Raw genomic sequence first — 25,150 nt, forward strand, 5'->3', positions numbered from 1 at the left:
TGTTGTTACGTCTACTCGCGGTCCCTCAACATCAGAATGTGATGGTTTAATCACAAAGCGGGTTAACATATACAAGGAAGTTGCTGTGGTGTATTTGTACATGTTTAAATATCAAAAATAGAAAAACAAAATACTTTAAGCACCAGTGGAGGAATTGTACTATACATAGTCATCTATTTGAGATCTTCCTCTCTTTCCCGAACACAAAAAAGAAGGGAAAATTCGAGGTTAATCCAAGAATGTAAGTGGAAGTGTAGATGTCCTCACAACACAAACAAACTCAAATCAAAAGCGGACACAAAATAGTTAATAACAGACGTGAATCGTGTTTTCTCCTCCTCCGTCAACGTGCAGGCGTGTGTAGCGTCAGCAGACAAGGAAAGGGGCGGCAATGTATTGGTCCTGCAGTCCCCACTGAGGGTTTATTGATACACACACACACATACACACAGCAGTAGTGCGCCTGACGGAGGCTAACAGTAGCTGGCTCTAATTTACACCAAGGTTTGTATGAAAATGATTACCTCCCGCCCGGAACTTGACAGTTTGAGTTTGCGGGGAACGTGTTTGCTGGAAGTCGGTCTGTTTATTTGAATCGCCGCTAACGACGCGCCCGCTTCTCTCCGCCACAGTTTTGACAGCTGCCATCATCCACAGTGCGACGCTACAGCTAACCTCGGCATCGAGAGGGAAACTAGTCGAACCCCGGGACACGCAGCTCGTAGATGTGGATGTGTTGTAGAGCTTGTTGGGTTTAGCAGCTTTGAAGCTAATGTAGCATTCATGGTAACATTTTACCGCAACACATCGAGCTTTCTTGTATTTTGCGGTCAAGCTAGCTAAACAAATAACACAGCTGTGGAGCGGTGCTTTCAAAGTAAGAGTCTAATTGCAACGTTTTTGTAAAAATAACTAAATAAAAAAAATTGAAGTAAAAAAAACATTTATTTGGGGATAGTAAAATATTTCAAATGCAGTGGTTGGTTGTCTGTATTTAAGTATAGGTATATCAACACATAATATATTTATGAATTAATGAACTAGTTGTTAAGGAATGATAGCTTAATTTAAACATGTTATGAGAGAGTCAAATGCATTGAGATCCCAGAATTAAAGCTTTAGTGGCTTTACAGGTGTAGGATATCCTTTGAATACATGCGAAATACAAAATATTAAAAAAGGGTTAATTTACAATTTTAGATTTTTTTTTAATAGAAGGAAAGCTTGTTTATTTGACAGTCTATTTCATGGTTTACTTTTACATTTGTTAACTAAATGGCATCCAAAGCATTAAAAATCACTGGCTTGGAAAACTTTCATTTTAATCGTTTTACTGCCACTGCAATTTATATATTTATGAATGTTATAGGTCTCCACTGTAAGAAGACAGTCAGAATCAAAGTCAAATGTGTTATTTAGATTTCCAGTGAGATAATAGTCTGCGATATGGTCCCAAGTCCTCAGCATTTGTAGTTACAAAAGCTTTTATTTTGAAAACAAATCTCTTCCCGGACATGAGTTGCTGGGACGTGCCTGGTGTTTGACGTCACGTCACGAAGCTAGCTAGCTAACTGAGTGCGTTTTGTTTTGGTAATGCTACACCGCTGCTCTGGATGAAGTTTCTGTTCACGTCAGGCTCAGGTGCGTCACATGCAGCAGTATCTCTGTTTCTGTGCGCGCCGAAAGAAAACGCTAAAGTGGTTTTCTCGGGCCAATTGTCTTTTTGCTGACTGTTTTTCTGCAGAGCTCCAGTTTAAAAGTGGCAGAGCTTTGCAGTGAATGATGTCTCTGCCATGAAAGAGTCTGGAGGACAGCTGGGGCTTCGTTCGGTGCTGTCCGGACCACTTCCAGTCACCTGGAGGAGCAGGAAGGAAACCTGAAGGAGGCTGACATCTGTGACTCTGGCCTGGCTGGTGTTGAACCTGGAGGTGTGGACGACATGGCAGGTCCACAGCAGACTGAGCTGTCATTCGCGTGGGAAAAGTACATGGACTGTAGACTGCAAGGAGCGGATCTGCAGGTAGGCACTCACAGGGCAAGGGGGTGGTGCAGCCTCACGTCTGGGCTCCTTCTCTGGGCGGTGGTGAGGCTTCCTTTTCATTTCCTGGACCATATGCTGGTGATCCTGTAAGAAGCCTGAAGAACACTGACATTTGTATGTGGAAGGGTCCTGCACACAGTTGCATTTCTCATTCAAATGAAAGAAAAATAATGGTTTTCTTCATATTTTATTTGCCAAACTCCTCAAAAACAATCTTTAGGATTCAGAAATACATGTTTTCACTTTATTTTTTTCCCTAATTGATACAGCGAGGCTTTGCTGTCTGTCTTTGCTGTCTTTCTTAAATTTTTAATTAAAGTCACACCATTTAATCCAAATATGTCCTCCTTGCCCAATCCAACCAGTTGTGGGGTGAAAAAAGGTCACATCATCCAACAATGGCAAACATTGTTCAGATACATTCTTTTAGCCTGCTCCTCGTCATTCAAGCTGCCTAAATCACTTTAGTGTTTTAGTGTTGGCTGTTCCAAAGTGAGTCAGAGCTTAAACAGTCTGTTGCAATATGCTGTGCAGCTGTAGAGAAGTTTACAATAACACATAAATGTTAATATTTTATGTAACTGTGTTGTAACTCATTCAGAAACTGTAAATGAAACATCTGTACAGGCAGGACATGACAGGATGTCTGTTTTTCTCTTTAGAAATGGAGAACATTGTTTGTCCTATGAATTAACAGAACTGTATATAGTTATAAGAGTGGGTAGTAAAAATAACCTTGAAGTAAAACAATTCCCTGTGTTGCATGAGACCTGATTTGAATCCTCTTTAGATCTCCAGCTGCCATTTTTTTGGAGCTAGAAATGTGACTGATACACAGCACGAGCGGCAGTAGCAGCAATGAGTCACCTGCAGAGAAGGAGGCAGGTGTGAACCGCATATTGTTCACTATAAGTGTTGCGTAAGAGCGGTTGATGCACATCGAAGGAGTAAGTGACTCTGGTTTTCAAATATCTGTCAGGCCACTGCAGCTCTTTTCACTCCCATCCTGCTGTCAGAGAACTCACAGCAGCCGGATCACGAGACATGGATTAGGATCGGACTGCAGGCCTGAGAGAGTTATCTGCCCCGCACACATACACACACACACACACTCAAACACACACTCAAACACACACACACACACAGATGAGCTTATTTAGCCTTTGTGGTTCTCCATTATATATGCTCTATCACGTGTGAGCCGTACTGTAAAGACAGACGTGCTAATGGCCGCAGAAGAACCCTTTGGGGTTTTGTCTTTCTTGGAAATAATGGCTTTCTTCCTCAATAGTTCTCACATCTGTGGTGGTGTATTATGCTTCATAGCTTTGTTAATCACGTGGGTGTGCATTAGGGTGTCAGCTGAATAAATGGTGCTGGTTTGTTCGCAGTTACCATGGTGATAACAAAGCAGGCTCTGCCTTTCTATTAATGGTAACTTTTTCTGTCACTTTTGGTTGTGACAACTCCCTTGGGACGACTGCGTTTGCTCAACTTGTCGCCTCTGCAGTCGTCAAAGTGTGTGTTTGTGTGTGTGTTTGTGTGTGTGATGCAGAGAGATGGTTAAGTGAGCACGTCTGTACTCTCCAGTTTGTTGATGCTGTAGCTTTCCCTCCTAAATGAATCTGATGGGGACTCACAATGACAGTCTGTGGCGCACACATGCTGCTGCACTGCTTGTACATGATATATCGCTCCAGCTCATCTGTGCACCAAATGTGTACTGTACATTTATACTATCTCACCTAAAGTCGCATCTTCTAGTTGTTAACATTGGAATTGAACGACTGAAAGGCTGTTTTTGACCCATCAGTCTGTAAAAGCTAATTTATGCTGCCTATAGGTATGAAAAGAGGTTTGTCCGTTTCAAACGGTGTAACTGTCAATGCCCACACACTTCCATGTGGGCATTTACGTTGGCATGGTTGTTCGGCAATACATCCCCTAGAGGGCAGATCAGAGTCAAGAGTCAAGTTTCTGACAACAATAAACATGACATCGGTGGAGGAGGTTGAGATAATGTACCTTTTTAAGAAAGAGGCAAAAGGGGATGTTTGTCCCTCTGACAGGGCGAAGTAACATCATATACTACGCCTGTAGTTACTTTTCAACTTGCAAACTCCTTAATAAGTGCCACCATTGTTAAAATGTCTTCCTTGTCATATTTTAGCTATTGGCTAGTTGGACCCTCAACAATTTCAACTGGTACTGCTCAGTTTTGTCTGCATCCTGAAGACAGATATGATTGAAATGAGCGTAGAGACAGATCTGGTTTCTGTACGCGTATCTTACATTGAGCAGAAATGAGCCTTTAGCTATTCTGTGTTTGTACTTGACAGTGAAATGTGTAGGGCAAAGAGACCTTCTCCTGCAGTAATCAGTAAGGTACCACGAAAAGTGTGAGAAACTTATGCTGCAGCCCCCCCCCCTCCTTTTCTTTCTGCCTACTTCATTTTTCATTCTTTGCATTCTTGTTTCTCATTCCTCTGTCTCTCAATTGCATTTCTGCCAGGATTAAATATCTTGCTGGAATCTCTGTCACTTATCCGCGTTGGCTCATTGTGTGGAGCCCTAACCCTGACCTGATGTTTGACTTTCATCTTCTGCTTTTCTGTTTTCTTCTTTCATTCTCGGTTGATACTTCTCTGAGAAAGCAGAAATGCCCTAAAGAAATTACATTTTGGAACTTTCTCGGCTTTCGAGGTAGTTTAGCATTGGTGCAAACTATCTCTATGTACTATCTGTACAGTGTATACACTGTATTAGATAAAAACATTTACTTTATGGAATCCACTATAATCCAAATTACTTTTCACATATCTTATTAAAGTACTACATTGTTTTACTCCACATCAAAGTCTTTATCTGTAGGGACCCTTTTAATTCTGCTCAGTCTGATGAACAGAGTCAATAGAGCGAGGGTTGCCTGGCCTGGAGCCAAGCAAGAGACTAGTGTTGGTTGCTTTTGGATTTTCAGTTTCAATATGAGCTAACAGGATGTTTCAAAACACCAAAGTGAGGTATTAGGGAGGACTTCACTTGTTGTGTCTTTCGGTACTGAAGGGTCTCAAGGTAATTGATCTTTGCTGATTCTGCGATATCAGTTTAAAATCCATGTTTTTGTAATCTTGATCTAATGATAACTTCCTTGACCCATTCAGGTCTTTGCATGAATGTCATCTTTGAAAGGAAAATACTTTTCCCTGCAGTGTGATCTGACTCATCTCGTGAGTATCTTTCTACAGCTGCTCTAACATGACTCGCACTTTATGAATGTGATGGGCTTTAATGCAAGTGTCCTCATTGTCACATAATCTCTAACAACACACTCAGTGATTGTCTGAAATTGGACAAACTTGGGTTACGCAGCTTTCTAAGCTCAGGTTTGTGCTTTACATTCCTTCTGTGGTTAAGCCCCAAATCCTTGTCTAAAGAAGATTAAACTTGTCGAGCAAAGCATCAGGGAAAATGCAGTTAATTCTAAGGAGGAAGTAAAGAAGGCAGTTCTGGTTTACCTAGATCCTCTTAGTTTATTATTTTACTTTTAGCACTGAACAACGGCATGCACCCTTTGTTATCTCTAAAAGCTACAATGTGCACACTCTTTCCAAGAAGGCATTATCACAGACAATATCCTGTTCAGTTTGTCTGCCACGCAGGTCGACTGTTATAAAAAGTAAGTAACAATAATATACACTGATCATAATCCTGCAAGGGCATGGTAAGGGAAAAAGTAATTTGTCTCTCTTGTAATTTTTATAAAGGCCTGTAGTAAAATAGAAACATGATTATTATTGGTATAATTTCCTTTTCATTTTAAGGGTGGATGACTTCAACTATCCAATTTTCATAAACATTTACATAAAAGGTGTCACTGTAACCCAAGTTAATTTGTTAGATATTATAGTCCAAAGAGAAAAGTCAAATCTAAGTCAAGTTACACTTCATTCATGTTAAAACAACCACAGTTGATCAAAGTGCTGAATAGGATTATAATACACAAATACAGGAAAATCTAAATAGATAAAAAACTGAATAAATAGAAAATATAAAAAGCAATACATCTTTACATCATAAATATAGCACAATGGCAGATGGAAATCAAGATCTGGAAGTCAGAAGAAGTCTGAGCAATGATTTAAACGTTTGAGGGGTTCTGATATGAACAGGTAAAAAGTTCCAGAGATGAGGGGAAGCCACTGTAAAAACCACCTATAATATTTTTAAGCCTAGATCTCTGGACATCCAGAAATATCCAGAAGTTGTTCAACCTCAGTGCACGAGTTGGAGTTATAAAGGTGCAACCTAAAGTCAGAACCAGTTTGTACGGCGAACCATTTGTTGTTGCCGTGCTCAGCCTATTGTTGCTATGTGTGGCTGCTGCTTTGTTGTGTTTGTCAATGAAATGTGTCAAAGTGGTCTGAAACTTTTGGGTCCCTCTGCATATGAATGGCATATGTAGGCTGAGGGCAGCATTTTTCCCTATTGGGACATGTAGAGATTTCAACAAATAATCTAAAAAGTGTTTCCATAAACAAATGGCCAACCCTACATTTTAGTTTAGTTTTTAAAAATATTCTGGGACTGGATGTTTATCGGTCGCCATGTTTCCATGGTAAATAACCTCAGGTGAAGCTGGAGGGTTGTATAAAAAGTTCTTCTTTCATACCTTGTTTAGAGAGCTGCTCATTTTAAAGCACATGGCATCGCATTAGTGTGTCTGTGAATCTCTTCCCGTTATCACTCTTCCACTTTTTTGAGAAACTACAATGAATAACTGTTGTGCGCTGAGTGTAATTCAATGTCTCTGGTCCAAACATGAAGTTATTAGTCAGGCTCTATACTTATGTCTTGTGATCATCACACTACTTTAACCACAGGTTGTTGATGATGATTTTGAGTTGTGAGATTTTCACAGTTACTAGTTTGTTGGGACATTGTTTGCGAGTCCCGAGTGAAGGGATTTTCTTAGTCTGGTCGGTTGACCACAGGACATGTTTCACATCTGCATTTATTGTTCCGCTCTCATTTCCAGCCTAACTTTGACTGGCTCTGCTCTCCAGGGCTGTTCCAAACGCTTGGCTGAATTGATGAATAATGAATCTCTCTCGTTCTGGACTGAGTCAGTCTCAGACCATTGCTCTACCTCAGCTTTTTCCACCCAGTGGCATATTATTAAGTCAGATCTCTGCCTAAAAAAAAAGAAGACATTTATCAGGCCACCTGCGAGGGGAAAGGCCAGAGCAGGCTTCTCGGATAGTAATTTCGACCAACACCAGCTTGTGTGCTATCTCCCTGTAATGAAAACAATGAAGCGGAGAGCAACGCATTTTCATTTCCTGCACAGTGGCTCCGCTTGGATAAAGGTCACTGCTTGTGACTGTGTGGAGCTGTTACAAAAACAAACATGCTTTTTGATGGTAGCCTCCTGACATTTTGGCGTGTGTGTTACTGGGGGAAAAAAAAGTTATTTGTGGTGTTGTGTGAAGCGGCTCTGCTCTCTGTCTCGTAGGTTGTGAGGAAATGTGCAACGTTAGGGGCTCCTCATGATGCTCATAACCCAAATGTCAAATTAGATCAGTGGGGATCTCAAACAGGAAAAAAACATTGCGTAACCAAAGCCCCACGTCCTCGCTCACGAGGACAGGATCACATCGCTTTCACTGCCTCTGCCAAGTTGTATTCTACCCAATTATCCAAAGAGAGCTTGAGAGAGGAAAGTCTGTACCAGCATGAGTGACTCAGCCATCAGACTCCCATGACTAGACCTCGCATGATCACCGTGTTGGTTAAATACAGGTCACAGTTCAGTGGGAGATAAAACGATAACAATATTTATCAAGATATGAATTTGTTCTAGAGCAATAGAACAACTTCAATATATATCAGTCAGTGTAATGCTTATGCATTGCGCAAGCATAATGAAAGGTTTAAAGAAAATAACTTGTTTTGAATCCACTACTTTAGATTTGTGAAATGTTGTTTGTTTGTTTCTGTTTGTTATTTTCTGCCCATGATGAAAGGTTTAAAACCACAAATAACTGACTAGTTTCTGCAGTTTTCAATCAGATGAATTTAAACTTTAAACTTGAATGAAATCATGATAGTCATCAGGATAATTAGGAAAATGGACTGATTTAAATTTGTTATCATAATAATAATTCTGGCAATGCAGCCCAGCCCTGCTTGCAGCTGCTCTGTCTGAACAATAATGGAAACTCAGCTTGCGGTATTCGAGCATGAATTCTTATCAGGTAAATACACCCTCAGGAGGAAACAGTTTTGTTTGGAGACTAAACAAGTGTGAGAAAATGTGTGTTGTGCAGAGGTAAGTGATATTGTCAGTTCCGGTGTTTGGCAGCTGAATCTAACGAGAGTGTTTTTGTTTACAGTACAGTACAATACTAATATAAAAATCCCATTATATAAACTCTTTGCCAAACTACTTTACATAGAGCAAATTTGAATGCTGTCAGTGCAGAGTAAGTCCTTCTTTGTTTCTTAATACACCAGAAATTTACATTTGGTATCTGTGGTAATGTTACCATGCTGCACCAGTAGCGATGCATTTTGCGTCCAGCAGCAATGACTGGTTTGATCAAGCTGAACTGTAGTGGTGTTGTTTTTTCAGAGAAGACTAAATGAAAAAGATGAAATGAAATCATGTCTTTTCATCACAATATTTATCTATATTGCTTTTTTCCATAATTTTCAGCTCTAGTAAATTTTTCCATTGGCTGATAAATTATTCTTTCAACATATAAAAAAGAAAAGAAAAGCTTGAAAAATATCTTTAATGAAACCATGTCAGTTTCTGGGAAATTACCGTGATCGCAGACCACTCGATTTCCTTTTCCTATATGAGGAATACGACCACAACAGGTATGCTGATAACACAAGGACAAACTCGAGTAATTTCAGATGCTCATTTTGGTAGATTCATTTTAATAGAGTGAGTGCACAGCTCCAGCGAAGCCCCAGGGCTTGTTTATTAAACTAATCACAGTTTAGGCAACCTTGAGGCTTTGTTTCCCTGCCAGTCACTCCCTCTGTTTATCTTTGTTCTAAACTGCTACCGCATTTATTTCTCTCATCTTTATGTTACTGTCAGCTTTTATGTTTTTCCCTGTCCTCTCCTGTCTCTCTCATGAGCCATGCATTTCTTTTTCTTCCTTTTCCTCGTCTCCTGTGTGGGATGCTGCCTGGCCCCCTGGTTTGCAGTAACTCCCACCCATCAATTCCCCCCTCTCTGCTTGGTTGGGTTGTTGCCTCAGCTGGGGAACAATCACTCTCTCCTTGACCTTGGTGAGTGTGGTCTACTCTGCATCTTCATCACTTGGAACATCCACAAGCTGTTGTTAAAATGAAATCCAGAGAACTGTGTCCAGACATTTTCCTGATTTTGTCTTTCACAAACGAAGATCGCATCAAGTGATTGTAGTGGTCAGACTCATTCAATACAACAGAAAAATGTCCTTAGAGTTGAGGGATGGTGCTTGGCTGGACCATGCAGGAGGCAGGACATGATGTGTAAATTCAGTTGTTTCTGACCCTCGCGGTTCAGAAACCTGTTCATGAATGCTCGCTGGGATTTTTTGCGGACATTTTCCTCTTGTATTCTCACATTGTCTCGCTCCAGATAATTTATAGAGCAACTGACTGGGACATTTGCGTTGTCACTTACAGCCCCTTGGTAAAATTGTTGAAAAGTTCATGTCAGTGCATGTCTGAAAATAGCTTAAGATTGTCGCAGGCATGATAAGTGTGTGCATCGTTTAGTCAATATAGTGTTAGCAGGTCATTAAAAACAAATCTTGCTTCGACAATAGTGTCTCAGGAAGGAAGTTGACTCACCACAAGCTGGTCTCCTGGTCCCCGTTCTCCTCACCTTGAAAGTTAGCAAGAAAAGTGTGACTGAACCTCATGAACTGTAAATATACACTTTGAATGTTTCACTCTTATTTGATAGATATGTAAAGGGAAAATAAATTCACAGTCAATGATGACCTATTTACTCTCTAAAGGTCTCTTTCCATCACCTGCTTTCTGTGTTTGTCACCTTCTCGATGTTATAAACCAATAGATTCTATGTTTGAGTCAATGCAGAAATCTGTGTCCTTGCAGCGACATGATTTGCTCTGGTGTCGCTGCTGATGTTTTGAATACTGTAAACCCTACTTTGTTTTCATCCTTGTTTGTTTGCTAGCAGTCTTCTCCTTCACAGCATTTGCTACACTTGTTTGGGCACGACAGTCACCAGTTGTCAAGCAGTAGACAGCATGAAACAATCACAGAAATAGTTTATCCCGCTGCCACCTTGCTCGTGTTGGTGAATTGTAAAAATAGCCTGCTCCATTGTGTCACAAAATTGCCACTGGGACCTTCAAATAGCACACTAGGTGATTTCACGGTTTCTCTGTCAAAAGTAGGGTGGGATCATGGAGTTTCTGCCTTCACCACCATTGTCACCATCAGTGTTTATTCTGCAAGTTTTTAATGGCAGCTGAATAATCGGCAGGAGGTTTCATTCTCTCCAAAACAAACAGACCCCGTGATAAAATGAAAAAAACACAAAATAAAGCAGTTTCATTATTATCTTCTTTTCAGTATTTTTCTTATGATGTCCAGTGAATCGAGCCACACTTGCTCAGCTTGTTTGGGACCCAGATGTCCAATTACTAAAGGACTTTTTATATATAACCAATAATTTGGTTAAGATACACATTATTGTGTATCTTATTATTACTGTGTTTTTATTACTGTTATTCAAAATGAATACAAAGTTTATGTTTGTAGCAGACAAGCACAATGCTAATATCTGCACAAAGGGGAGATGACATCATTGACAGAGCACCAAAGGTAACATATTCAGATAAAGATGTGTTAATTAGCGATTCGCTCATGTCTAAGGTTAAGATGTTTGCAGATATATAATGAACCCCTCAGACACTGCTGTAGGCATCCCTATATAATAGGGCTGGACCATAGTCAAAATATTATCAAGTGAAATATTCAAATTGAAGGAGCTTCAATTTTTTGGTAAAATGTGTCACAGTATATAATTATACTTGATAAATCGAATAAATTATGCCACAGAGATGTTTCTGTCTGTGCAAGTCGGACTGTGTGTAAATTGATCGGCCCTCTGTGGTGTCTACGCTTTGTGACCTAGACGCTCAGTGCAGCATCTCTCAGTCAGGGATCAGTGTTGCCTGAATGAACCCAGTCAGTGGTGTCAGATTAGTAGAGGCGTACAGCTGGCTGCTGTGTGGTCCGTGGGACGGCAGGACGCTGGCTTAGAAGATCAAATGTCTGCTGATACGACATTAACACAGTACCCTTGAACCACTAATGTAGTAAAAAGTCGTCAGGTGGCGTGTCTGGCGAGCTGTTACGAAAAATCCCAAATACCTCACCAGCTCCGGTGGTGAGAAATTCCAGCTCTATGGACCACAGAACTGTGACGAAGCTGATTCCATCTTTGTATCGTCTTTGTTACCCCAGATGCAGAGAAAATCCTGGACTTTTCTTTTGTTGCTCTTTGTCATCATTTCATTTAAAATGTTTAAATATTACATGATAACATATTTAGAATTATAAAATAAGATTTGTGGTTCTAGGTACTAAATTTGTTATGTGCCATTTTCTCATTTCTAATGTGTTTGAATAAGGACATTAGTGACTGTTACATCACTTTCCAACTGTATTATCCTGTATAGCAATTACAAAATGTTGGATGGTAATTTCATAATGGCTTGTCATAGGAAATGGTGGTGTTTCATTTGAATTCCTCTTCATGTGAGTGTAAGAAATAATGTGGCTTAGATTTATGTTGTCGCTCTCATGTCTTATCTGTGTGTCTCTGTCTCTTATCAGGTCAGCCTCCAGAGTCTAGAGAATTTCCTCTGTCTCTTCCACTACGTGCAGCATCACCCCAACCACAGCACCAAAGATGCCCTGAAGTTCTGGTAGGTCTCATTTAGGGCAGTGGTGACCTAAGCTTGACTGTGTGCATGAGACAAATGCCACCAGAGATGTTCTGATACCAATAACATACGGGATTTCCGGTAGTGTAGCATTAGCCAGAGCTAGCTACAACGTCAGCAATTTGGCATTGTTTCACACTGGTCAAACACTGGTCAAACTAAATAATAAAAGAAGTTCAACTACATTTATTCTCTGTATGCATTTGTTATTCAAAGGGTTTAATATGAGTCAGGCATTTCACTTCCATTCAGGGTTTGCATCATACAGCTGTTAAGATACGTTTTATGAAGGTTTTTTTTAATGCACTGATATTGGAATGGTACTAATAGTGGTCGATATGTAAAGTTCAGGTATCGTGGAGGTAAAATGGAATCGGAGCCTCTGTCACAGGAAGTAACAGAAGAAGTGACAGATTTGTTTTCATCATTTTTCTATCCCACCAAGACATTAGAGGTTGCAGACCTTATGTAACCAGGGTGCATTTGCTTTCAGTGTACCTCGCTGCATAGATTTACATATTGATGAGGAAAATTGTGGGACATTAGGCACCTCAAGTACCTTTGGTTTGGATTCTGTGTAAATAAGTCACAGACACACACTTACACACACATAAAACACACACTGCCTAGAATTAAGTGAGGGCATTAGCATTCGTGAGCCATGTGCTGCCTTGGGCTGAAAGTGATTAGTTAGAAAAGCTTTTTTTGGTTAAAATGCCTGAAATAATGTCCTTGTTTAAAGACAAGCTCAGGGCAGGTTAATGTTTCGCTCTGTGAGATCAACTATAGGATGTTCCATGTTTTTACTTTTTACTTTCTATCTGCAGTAATGAATAACTATATCAACAGATGTTGTAGAAATTGTACTACAATGGATTGCTCAGTTTCTAAATTCCGTTGTCCTGCCATAAACTCTCTGATATTTTAGCTGCTCAGAGAAATGTATATATTTTTTGGGATTTGTACAAGAATTTATAATTAGTTAAGTTATAAACAGACAGTTTCTAAGTGAGTTAGTGTAGAGTTACCATTAAGATGAATGAATAAAGTGAAACCTAAAATTATTGTAGCAACACGAACCCAGTAAAGGCTCAGACTTTACGTTCAATAAACAGATACGATGTTACTGTCCTCCTACTTCAATGCGTCCTTTGTTGAAATGATTGTTAAGCAATATATCCACTAGAGGATAGAGACGACTCTAAAGTTTTTCACAACAAACATGGCAACGATGGAGGTGGTTTAGATGATGTACGAGCTGTGCCAGGGCAAAGTAACCTCATATAGATGTCTGTAGTTTCTTACCACCTCTCTAATTCTCCGGCATTGTTGAAATTTCTTCCTTGAGTCTCGGCTGTATCACTTGAACTATGGCGACACTGCGACACTGTAAATTGAGGTATGGTAAGGTCACACTAAGCTGCATGGTTTGCGCCTGCATTATCCTCCACACTCATTACAGTAAAATCCATCAAAACATGAATTTATTAGAGCACTATAAGACATATTTGATCCAGACTAAAACTGAGTATTCATAGTGAATAGGCATTTAAACTGCGGTTACAACGTCACCATTGGAGTCACAACAGGCAGAGCAGGAAATAGCCTGGGGCCATGAGCTGAGAAGGGACCCTTTGAGGACAAAGATTACCACAGTCCACACTAACAACAATTAAACAGTTTTATTCCCCCAGGTTTGTTTTGCCTGGGGCCCCCAAAGTCCCTAGAAACACTTGTGAGTGTCACTTGATGCTTTGTAACAGTACATCATTGTATTATCGTCATGTAATTATTAGTACAATATAACAATAGTGGATTTCCTGATTGGGGTTGTGTACAGCTTGCATGCAGATAATTCATCACCCATCTGATGCTTTTATTTTGTGTTGCGGCACACCCAATATCCAGGACTGAAAATATCTTCCTATCATGTATATCTATGGGGGTAGAAACTCTTTTGAAATTATCATAGGGTCAGGGCTAACCCTAACCCTCTTTTAAAAGAGTAGAAACCATCTACTGTGTTTTGTCAAATATTTTGGGGAAATTAGAACTTAGAATAACTTCAACTGCATTGAATTTAGATAACATTAAACGCAAAAGTTACAGTTTGTGCACATCTTCATTGAAATATTATTGACAATTTTTTAATGTTTTACTAACCTTTCCATGTTGTGACAGGAGTTAAATTTGGATTAAAAAGTAGTAGGACGTCACAATCACTCTGCACTTCATTGCCTTGCAAGCTGTTGCCACAATGCTAGTAGACCTTTGGTAATAAAAAAATCCTAAAATCCTAAAACAGTTATTTTAGTGGAGAACACGAAGGCTGTTATTGTGAGTGGCGGTTGATTTCTGAGTTCTTGTTCAGGGCCCTGGGGGCTCGTCAGTATTCCAAAGGCCGGTCCCCTTCCCATGTGACACCACATGCTTTCATGTGATACGCTGATCTGCTGCGAATCTGGAAAGCTTCCATTTGAAATTCCAATTTAATGGAATTTGTGCTGCAGAACAGAAAATTCAGTCAGCAGTGGTGTGAGGAGGTATGCAGCTACAGCAAGCAGAACTCCAGTCAGGCTTGGAGCAGAAACAAGATGAGTGGAAGGAAACAATTTGGCCAAGTAACATTTGGTAAGATGAAAATGATTGTGCACTGTTGAAGGCGAGAGTCAAATATACATATTAGTTCTTTTGAAATTAGACTTTTAATGTTGATTTCATTGGGACAGAGCAACCGGAGAAATGTAAACACGTAAATGTAAGAACTGTTCCTGGGGCACGTCTTGAATTGATGTTGACAAATTTCTGTTGAACTTTACTCTACTTTTGAGAGATGCAGCTCACTCTCAGCGATGTTCAGAGGACTATGTGGTTATAGCAGACAGAAGCATTCTGGCTTGGAGGCGCTCTATGAATGCTTGTCGTAAGGATAAGTTGTATTCCAACGTTCAAACAACACAAGTCTAGATTTCAAGCTTTGATTTGACAACCTGATTATTTAGGTTTCACAATGATATTGCTGAGGCTTTTTAGCGGAGCTAGCTTTGGCTTTTTTGCTCTGTTGTCTCACTGTGCTTGAGTTGTGTTACCCACTTGGTTGTGGTATGCAGGCATGTCCATTGAACTGACCTTAACACAGCAATTACTCCTCTATTTTGTCACACTGTGTTGTCTATTACCAATAAAGTCTTAAGGCGACTTAAGCATGCTTGTATTCAAACTCCAGTTTTCATATTAAATACATTTTATACATTGTCTTTTCAACCTAATGTGTACTAGTACGTTTTTTTCCTTAGCGTTAAAGCAGAATAGACAAAACAAGTGATGTAGTAAAACAGTATCTGCTATGTCTTAATTCTTAATATGATTCACCATAGCAGGAGTGTGATTATGTTTTATTTTGACCCTACTGGTTTTTCTTAAAGTTACATCAGTAATCCCAGTTTTATTTTCCTCACATGAATAGAAACCTCATTAATCTATATTGACGGTGAAAGAATTCCATTGTACCTCAGGTGTGTGATGTCTTGTGTCTTCTATTGTAGCTCAGATATGAGTGGGGCAAGTAACACTCTGGCGAGGGAGTTCCTGACTGATGTACATCAACTATGCAGTGCGGTGGCTCAGAGAGCAGAGGCACGGGAGGAAGACGAGGAGGAGAGTCACATGGTGGCACTGGGGGAGTACCTGGTCAGGGGACGTGGCTTCCTGCTGCTCAACACCCTTGACTCAATTATTGACCAGGTAAGGAGAAGCTAAGTGCATCTGTCTTATCTACTGAACCTAAATCCCACGTTATGTGCATTTTCAATTATGGTACTGGAAACTGAAGTTGCAGCTGAGATTTTTACTTCCAGAGCAACGATATTAAGCTCTACTGTAGATTAGGAGCAGATAATCCCTGCCTCCGGGATCCTTTTCATTAAATCTGTTTCTGAGTTTCAGATCAGAGCCGAAAGACAACAATGCCAAAAATCACATGCAAAAATCTGTGAAAAGTGTGCACCAGTTTTCAGATCTCCATTTACAAGGTTGAAAAACCTGGAAAAACAAACTGATGCACTGAACACTGACACATTTGAAACTCTGGAAAGGTGAAGAAGGAAAACTTAAACTTAAATACAAAATAATGTTTATTTATGTAATAATGTCATTCAAGAGTTTTTCAAATAATATTTCAAGCTTTAAAATGGAGTTTCAACCTCACAATGTCTTTTTTTTCCAGTTTCTCAATATGACTTGATATGTATCCCATAAAGTTGGAGACTACCGCTGTTTTGTTTTCAACTGATTGTTCAGTGAGAGGTGTAGGGAGGAGGTTACTTCACTCATTGTTTTCAATGAGAAGTGAAATCCTGAACTGAACAAAGTAATATCCACACTGAGCCATGGGCCGCTGCTATTACTTTCAAACCATGCCTCACATTTGTTAATTAATCAATGCAAACCGGCCTTTATAACCTGCTGCGACTAATCAAAAGGAAATTGCAGACAGTGTTTTCAATAGAGATCAAATATAAAAAACACACATGATAAAAGCAATGAAGATTATGCAAACATCAGACAGACACCAGCTGGTGAGATTAAAAGGATATTTAATGAGCACAGTGTTGTAAAACCCCTTAATGAAAGTAGGTTATGCACTTATAAGACTTAAAGGATTATTCTTTTTTTTTTTAAACAAATGCCTGTTTTCATTTACAGACACTTGAGCATTATTATATTTAAACATGTTCAATATTAAAGCTCAACATTATGTTCAGTATTAATGCTCAACATTATGTGCAATATCACTCTTTCATTATCATTAAGGTATGTGAAATACTAAAACAATTTCCATTATTATCATGTATAGTATAATAATAACATCATGTACAATACTTACTTCTCACTTGTCATTTCTAGTGCTACTCATTATATTCCTATTTCAGTCTAGTTTTTAGTTTATTCATTTATATTTTTGTAACCTATTTGTGTTGTTATTTATATAGTCTGTGGTCCTCTCTTAGTCCCCCTAACACTTATATTATATTTTAATACTTCACGTCTTTTTTTAATACTATTACATTATTCTCTTTTATTGTAACTTTGGAGCAAGATCTGGCACAAGACTTCCGTCAGGATTTATACAATTCTTACTTTAAAGCACCACATGGAAAATTTAGTGTATATATATCTTTTTTTTCTGATGCTACTCATGCTCCCTCTATACCACCTATATTTTCAGGGAGACTATTTTTAAGAAGAAACAAGCTTTACCGTGGTCACATGATTGATTGTAGAAGGTTATGTAGCTGCTGCTACACACAAGATGTTGATGTTGAAATTGCTCCTTTTTTTTAATCATCCAATGCACCAAATGTGTCAGTGCTACTCTCCTTCAAAATGGATCTTACAGATATGGTTTGGACAGTATTGTACCTCGAAGGGAAATGGTGTCCACTTGTAAACACTTTGTCGTGCTCTGACGGAGCCCAGTGTTTCCTCTGCTTACACTCTGATGTCTGCGGACTTCACAACAAGAGACTTGGCTGCAGCAAACAGTCTATTTACTGTACATATTGATCTGATCTGTGTTTTTAGGTCAACTAACAAGTTATGAATGAATGGGCTTTCACATCTAATTTAATGCATTATATGTGTGTTATCACATATCCGACTCATGTGTGTCAGATTTGGCCTGAATGGAGTAAAGCCTGTAATGAAAATTGGGGCCAGACCTTATAAAGATTTTTTATTTGTGGTTTTGGTTAATTGATCTAGAATAACATGAAGTTATAAGTCCGTTTTCAGAATTCAGTAGAAAAAGAGAAAATATATTTTGGTCTTAGTTATGCTCCATTATGCTATTAAATACTCCTTTTTCTGACATTGATTAGATGCAACATGTCTTTTTCTAATGATGGCACGTCTCTTATTTATTAGATTTGTAAAGTCATTTTCTAATGTAACCCTGATTCCTACAGGCATGTTAAAACTCATGACACAGCACGTCAAAACATATGATTTACTATTTTAATTAACTCCACAGAGGAGGTGGTGTTTTCACTTGTGTCTGTTTGTTGGTTTATTTGTTGGCAGCATTACACTAATACTACAAAACCTATTTCCACCGAACTGGGTTAGGGGATAGGGCCTGAGCCTGGGAAGACCTTTTAAACTTTGGTGCAGATCCAGGAACTTCTCTGTCAGTGTAACAATTTCAATAATTTTGTCAAAGCATAATGCACAGGCATTTTTTTAGGGAACTGTTATTTATCAGCATTTACAATTTGGTGGTGATCCATATCTTCAGATTTCTTAACATAATTTTTTCCACAATTGTTTATTGTCATAAACTGCAGCCTTTTTATTCCTAATCTTTTTAATCTTTTTTTATCTTTCTAATAATTGAGTGAAAGTGATTAAACCATAGCGAGCTGATTATTTTTTAATTCACACATGAAGGAGTCGGTTGATTGTTTTTAATTAACACATGAAGGAAGTGGTTCTCTCCCTGCTGTGAGTTATGCACTGAATAGATCCCCCGGGTCTAAGAAGTAATGTTGTTATGTAGGTGCCACATTGCTCACAGATGCACATGCGCAGAACGCTAACTAACTCGCCAGCTAACTGCACACATCTATATAACAAGCTCCTGGGCGGATGATTGGTTTAGAAAGTGAGTTAGTAAATCAAGATAAGAAGCAAATCAAGTCTGTGATTTGTCTTGGCAGAAAGTGGTAAAACCACAAAATTACTTTTTTTTTTATATGAACAAAAGTGTATCCCAGTCGGAGGGTCTTAATGTGACATTGTAGTGTGAGGAAGAGGGGCAAGAAGGCATTCTAGTTAGCCCCACTGAGTTATTTTGTATTTTTCCTCTCAGGAGCTGACCTGTCGAGAGGAGCTGCTCACTTTGCTGCTGTCTCTTCTGCCGCTGGTCTGGAAGATCCCTGTTCAGGAGGAAAAAGCCCCAGGTGATTTCAAACAAATACTTCCTTGGTTACTACTTTATGCTAACTTTAAAAGCACATACCTCTCGCTGTCCTGATGCAATGTCTTGTGACTACTTCTTATTCAAGCTGTGTATGTAACATTTTCAATTCACCCACTCTATTTAATGAGTGTAAAAAATGCATTAATCTGTACAAAAGAACAGAAATGCAGACTTTCTTTGGTAGGCCAGAAATCCTATGTGCTGTAGTTTCCTCTATTTGTTTCAATGTCATGGTCAATGTCTGTTTTATAGCACATTTAAAACAACTTGGTTGACCAAAGTGCTTTACAGGTGGAGTGGTACGACCAAAGGACAGTAAAAAAGTAATACATTAAACTTCAAGTAATACATTAAACACACATTAAAGTTCAAGTAATACAAATAAAATGTAATTATTAATGTAAAATAAAAATCTATAAAAATCTTCCATCTTTTACATAAATCTTAACCAGTTATTGCCGTCAGTTATCAGCAGTGTTTTAGCTTTAGGTTTGGTCAGTTTATGTGAAAGCAATGGGATATGTGCACATTGCCGTCTGATGTAAAAATGTCTCTTAAAATTATATATATATATATATATATATATTTTAACTAACCACTGCTTACTGTGCACTGTACCTAATTTGAGATAGATGAATCTTTTGAGCCAATATCTCCTGTATAATAGATCTTAGCATTGCATCACATAAACAGTCGGACAACAGGAGAAGAGTGGTTGCAGAAGCGTGCGACCTCAGGATGACACTGATTCTTAGTACAGGGCTGTTGATCCTCTCTAACATGGACCCTAGACATTTTTACGTTAATTAATTTTTCTCACTGAAGATGTTAAACACACTGGAGAGGCCATGTCTGCTGTATTGCAGCAGAGCTTTATGATCCCCATCTTTTACTTTAAAGACAAATGGTATTTTTGGAGTATAAAATCCGGTGTATTTCAGCATAGTGCTTAGAAATTAGATTCTAGCATAAAAAATAAAAATAAAAATAAATATATATATATAATTTAGGTTCTTGAAGCACATTTGGCACTGTATGTTTATATTTCTGTCCAGAATTATATTGATAGATGTTTTTGTGTGGACAGATTTCACGCTGCCGTCCCTACTGGAGGTATTCCTCGGCCGGGAGGTGAAGGCCGTCCCTCTCAAGGCAGGACAGAAGGCTGCGACAGATGAGCAGAGCTCTGGGAAGAGGTCCCGCGTTGGCAGCGGAACCTGGAAGTCAAGGAGGTCGCACAGAGCAGCACAGAGATACTCTGTAAAGGATGCTCGCAAGTCCCAGGTTTCTACCTCAGATTCAGAAGCCAACTCTGAAGACAAAGCAGGCGCAGGTGGTGCGAGGAGTCGAAGATCACACAGTTCCACGATCAGGTTAAGCTCTCAGCATCATCGTTCGGAGGCCTCGCAGTTCGTATCCACTACCAGCACCACCAAAGAAATCATGAGTGCACCATACCCCCATCCCCGCCCGCCTGGATCCCAGACAGTGGATACTGAAACCCTGACAGACCCAGCTGCAATATCAATATTTAACCGCATGGAAAACTCACCGTTTGATCTCTGTCATGTGCTGCTTTCCTTGTTGGAGAAGGTGTGTAAGTTTGACATGAACATCAACCACAACCCTGGCCTGGCGGTCAGTGTTGTTCCGACTCTCACTGAGATCCTTTCTGAGTTTGGCGACTGTTGTGGTCCAGGAGGTGGCAGTGGAACCGGGGCAGAGGAGCTTGCTGGAGGCTGGACCGAAGAGCCCATTGCCTTGGTCCAGAGGATGCTACTGCGCACCATCTTGCACCTGATGTCAGTTGATGTGAGTCAGTGTGAAACCCTTCCAGACAGCCTGAGACGCAGCCTGACAGACCTGCTACGAGCCACCCTAAAAATCCAAAGCTGCTTGGACAGACAGACCAACCCCTTTGCACCTAGGCCCAAGAAAACCTTGCAGGAGGTCCAGGATGAGTTTTCATTCTCCCGCTATCGTCACAGGGCTTTACTGCTGCCAGAGCTTCTAGAGGGAGTACTGCAAGTGCTGCTGGGTTGCCTGCAGGCTTCCACACCCAATCCCTTCTTCTTTAGCCAGGCACTGGAGCTTATCCATGAATTTGTCCAGCGCCGGGGACTAGAGCTGTTTGAGTCCACCGTGTTGCGGCTGGAGGGGCTCGGCAGGGCGAGGGATTCTGAAGTAGGAGGTGAGGCTTCTGAGAGGCTAAGAGGTCTGATTGCAGGGGTCTTCAAGATCATAAGTGCCATCAAGAAGGCAAAGTCAGAGCAGCTGCATCAGTCTGTGTGTGCCCGACGCCGTCATCGTCGCTGTGAATATTCACAGTTCCTACACCACCACAGAGACCTGTCAGGTTTGCCCGTCTCTGCTTTCAAGCAGGCAGCTAGACGCAACCCCTTTGAAGAGGACATAGATGGCAAGGAAGAGATGGAGGAGGACACAGTGCGCTACCCTGAGCGGTGCTGCTGCTTGGCTGCCTGTGCTCACCAATGTTTGCGGCTCTTGCAGCGACTCTCCCCTAGTGGACCAGCTGTACTTCAGGTGCTTGCTGGGGTGCAGGCTGTTGGAATATGCTGCTGTATGGACCCCCGCTCAGTTGTAGGACCTCTGCTGCATGCCTTCCAAGCTCAGGGCCTGCGTAGTTACCAGTCTCATGTTCTCAGTGTGCTGGGTAGACTGATCCTAGACCAGCTTGGAGGGGTACAACCCTCAGAGAAAGCCAAACTGGCGTCCTGTAACATCTGCACTCTGGACAGCAGTCAGCTGCCAGGCCTGGAGGAAACGCTGCAGCATGGGGAACCTTCAGCAGTTTCCACCAGTCTGTGCTACCGCTCCCAAGGTATTCTGCCAAGTGGAGGGGGGGCAGAGGACATGTTGTGGAAGTGGGACGCCCTCGAGGCCTATCAGGAGCTAGTGTTTGGTGAGGACTGGCAGTTGAGTCAGCAGATAGCTGGCCATGTTTGCCACCTGACCTTGCGGGGCAATGCTATTGTGCAGTGGCAGCTCTACACACACATCTTCAACCCTGTGCTTCAGAGAGGAGTGGAGCTAGCTCACCATGCCCAACAGCTGGGAGTTTCCACTGTGTGTACTCAGGTCTGCAGCTATCATGCACAGTGTCTGCCTGTGGAGGTGTTGCTCATATACCTGCAAACGTTACCTGCCCTCCTTAAATCAAGGTGAGCTGTTTAAATCAGTTTTTTTTGTCTTTTCACTTGCTCATCTCTCTTTTTCAGTCGTTGTATAAGTCTGGGTTTTCTCTATACTATCGGACTGCATTTTAAGTTCGGGCCCTAAAAGATTTAAAATCTTTAGGCATAAATATATGGAGCTTCAAAGTGTTCAATAATTATTAAAGTCTTTGGTTTGAATACATGCAGAATCATCAATACCAATCTGTGTAAACACTTATCCCCAGATGTTTGAAATAGAGGAGAAAAAAATATAATTTACTAGCCCAGAGTAAGAAACCTGAGTCACTTGAACGTTGTTGGTCATTAGATCTTTCTCTCCATGTCTTTGCTAATTGATACTAATCAATAATTCATCAGAGCAGTCTAGCGTGAGTGCTAGATGGAGAATTGTTGACCGTTTATATAACACTGTTATGACCAGAGCAGCCACGCAGAAGAAGGTGCTTGCAGTGTTTTGTATAGACACGTTTGACAAACATACGTTTGGTCTGTTTAGGTTGTATCTCAGCACCTGCTTGACCAATGCTGGAGAAATTGTATTTCCCTTGCGACCCTAAACGGGGTCAGTGGGTGTAGGAAATGAATGGGTGAATGCTTTGAGATGTTTCTGTTATTAATTCAGAGTACTCATTTCTATAATATCTGCTTGCTTTTTACTATATTTTGTATATTAAATCAATGAAATTGTAATTCATTGAGAAATCAACATTTACAAACAAGCTCGAAGACTTTAAAGGCATTTTCAACCACTTCTGAAGCTGCAAGCAGCAACAATCATTGCTTGTTAAATTGTTGACTGTTTAGTTGTCTCACAGTCTCAAGTGTGTTGAAACACTAAGGTTAACTGATGTATAACCTTTAAACTAATTAATGCTACAGTGTAAAAATAAATAATGTTGCAAGATAATGTTAAAGAAAAGTATTTTTTTCAAAGTTGTACACCATCTTACGTCTTACCTCTTCATCATCTTTCACTGCTCTCACAGCTTTCTGCATAACAGAACTGCACAGCATTAAATATGCAGGCTAATGGATAGTCATCCTGATGGACCTGCTCACCACTAATGAAAAGAGCAAATGTTCTGAAAAAGCAAAAACAAACCAACTCTGCATTAATTTAGAGGAAAACTGGAGAAAGGGTTTGAATGAGAGAAATACAAATCAGCTAGTTAATAATCTATGTAATTTCATGCTTTTCGCGCCAAGCTTCAAACAAACATCTGTTCAGTTCCTTATCACACTGTGAAGACAATTTCAGTCATGTTTAATGTCGGTACATCTCTTGAGGGTTTTGTTTGGTTTTATCCATGTTGATTTAACCTCCACTGAGAGCTGATGTGTTATTCTTTTTTAAATTATTGGCCCTGCCTTTTCAGAGTTATTTTATTATTTATAAAAGCCTCAGTTGTGTGCTTGTGTGTACCAGTTTTAAACACATTCTAAAAGGGTAAAATATTGGCTTTCTTATAGACCATTGGTTCCCAAACTGGGGTACGTGTACCCCCAGGGGTACGCAAAGTGTTTGAGGGGGTACGCGGGGAAATATTTGATTTGCGTTTTGCATAGCTCAACATCTTTCGTGTCCTATCGCACGTGCTGCAGGGGGTACGTAGCTGGAGATTGAATGTCTGAAGGGGTACGGGACTGTATAAAGTTTGGGATCCACTGTTATAGACTAAACTTTAACATTCAGATAGGTAGATATAAATTTGTCTTTTATGTGTCTCATTAGAATAAACACAGTCACATTCTGGGAACGTTGGCAGTGCTATCGTGTGGTGCTCTTCGCTGTTAATTTATCATGTTACGAAAAGTTTAAAGGCATTGACATCTACCTTTTTTATTCTGTGTGTAGTGATTTATATTATTGTTTTTCTTTATTTAGTTTCTAACAGTTTACATTTTTTTTTACAGGGTAATTAGAGACCTTTTCATCAGTTGTAACGGGCTTAATCAGGTGACAGAGCTCGTCTACCTTGACCAGACGCGCTCTTTGGCTTTGAAGGTGTTTGAGATTCTGATCATTGGAATCGGACACCAGCCGGCTTACGGGGTGGTTCAGGAGCTGGAGGGTGCTGATACCGATGAAACAGAGGCTGTCTTGAGCCTTGCTGAGGAACTGGGGTCCCGAGGGGCTGGAGAGGGCCCGCAGAGCCTAAGCAAGTTCTACGAAGGCTTAAAGGAGGCAAATCCACGTCACAAAAGTCGGAGCGGGCCAGGTCGTGGATCAGGGCGCAGCCGAGCAGAGACGCACCTCCACGTTATCAACCTTTTCCTGTGTGTGGCCTTCCTCTGTGTCAGCAAAGAGGCTGATTCTGACCGGGACTCGGCTAATGACTCTGAGGACACCTCAGGTTATGATAGTACAGCCAGCGAACCTCTTGGCGGGAGGCTGCCTTACCTGTCCCCAGATAGTGTAGCTTTGCCCTCCAAAGAGCAGGTGCGACGTGCAGCAGATGTCTGGTCAGTGTGTCGCTGGATCTACCTAGCCAGTCCCTTGTTCCAGAGGCAGTTCTTCAGGCTAGGTGGACTGGATGTCTGCCTGCGGCTTATGGCCATGGTTATCCAAAAACTTTCCTGTAAGACCAAGGATGGGAAAGCGAAGAAGAAGAGGGATGGCAAGGGCAAAGGCAGCCCTGAGTCCACTGTGCCGGACAAACTGGAGGAGACTACATACGATTCAGCCGACTCCCTCTGCCCTGGTCAGGGTGAGGGAAAGACCAAAGATCCTGCAAAGAAATTTGAGGAGGAGTGGCAGCTTCAAAGTATTCGTCTGCTTGAGGCTCTGCTGGCTATCTGTCTGCACAGCTCTAACTCAGCCCTGCAGAGGATAGAGCCGGAACTTTCTTATCAGGTATGTCACTTCATATCACACCGATCAGCTAATCCATAAACACATAAACCAGAAATTCACAGTTTTACCCTGGACTTAGTTAAACTATTACAT

The 25,150-nt window shown here is 40.5% G+C and overlaps 1 protein-coding gene across 6 annotated transcripts in view; it reads left to right on the forward strand.

Moving 5' to 3' along the window:
- Positions 1–377: 377 nt before the first annotated feature.
- Positions 378–25,150, forward strand: part of lyst (lysosomal trafficking regulator) — a 54,208-nt gene continuing 29,435 nt past the window's right edge. For all 6 annotated transcript variants that reach the window (XM_053435740.1, XM_053435741.1, XM_053435742.1 and 3 more), the window contains exons 1-7: positions 378–504; positions 1,745–2,020; positions 11,918–12,009; positions 15,573–15,771; positions 18,896–18,986; positions 20,094–22,188; positions 24,118–25,057. In XM_053435740.1, coding sequence (XP_053291715.1) covers positions 1,940–2,020; positions 11,918–12,009; positions 15,573–15,771; positions 18,896–18,986; positions 20,094–22,188; positions 24,118–25,057 — 3,498 coding nt within the window. In that variant the 5' untranslated portion in view covers positions 378–504; positions 1,745–1,939. The remainder of the gene's footprint in view (positions 505–1,744; positions 2,021–11,917; positions 12,010–15,572; positions 15,772–18,895; positions 18,987–20,093; positions 22,189–24,117; positions 25,058–25,150) is intronic.

This window comes from Pleuronectes platessa, chromosome 12 (genome assembly GCF_947347685.1).
Source record: "Pleuronectes platessa chromosome 12, fPlePla1.1, whole genome shotgun sequence".
Lineage (NCBI taxonomy): Eukaryota > Metazoa > Chordata > Actinopteri > Pleuronectiformes > Pleuronectidae > Pleuronectes > Pleuronectes platessa.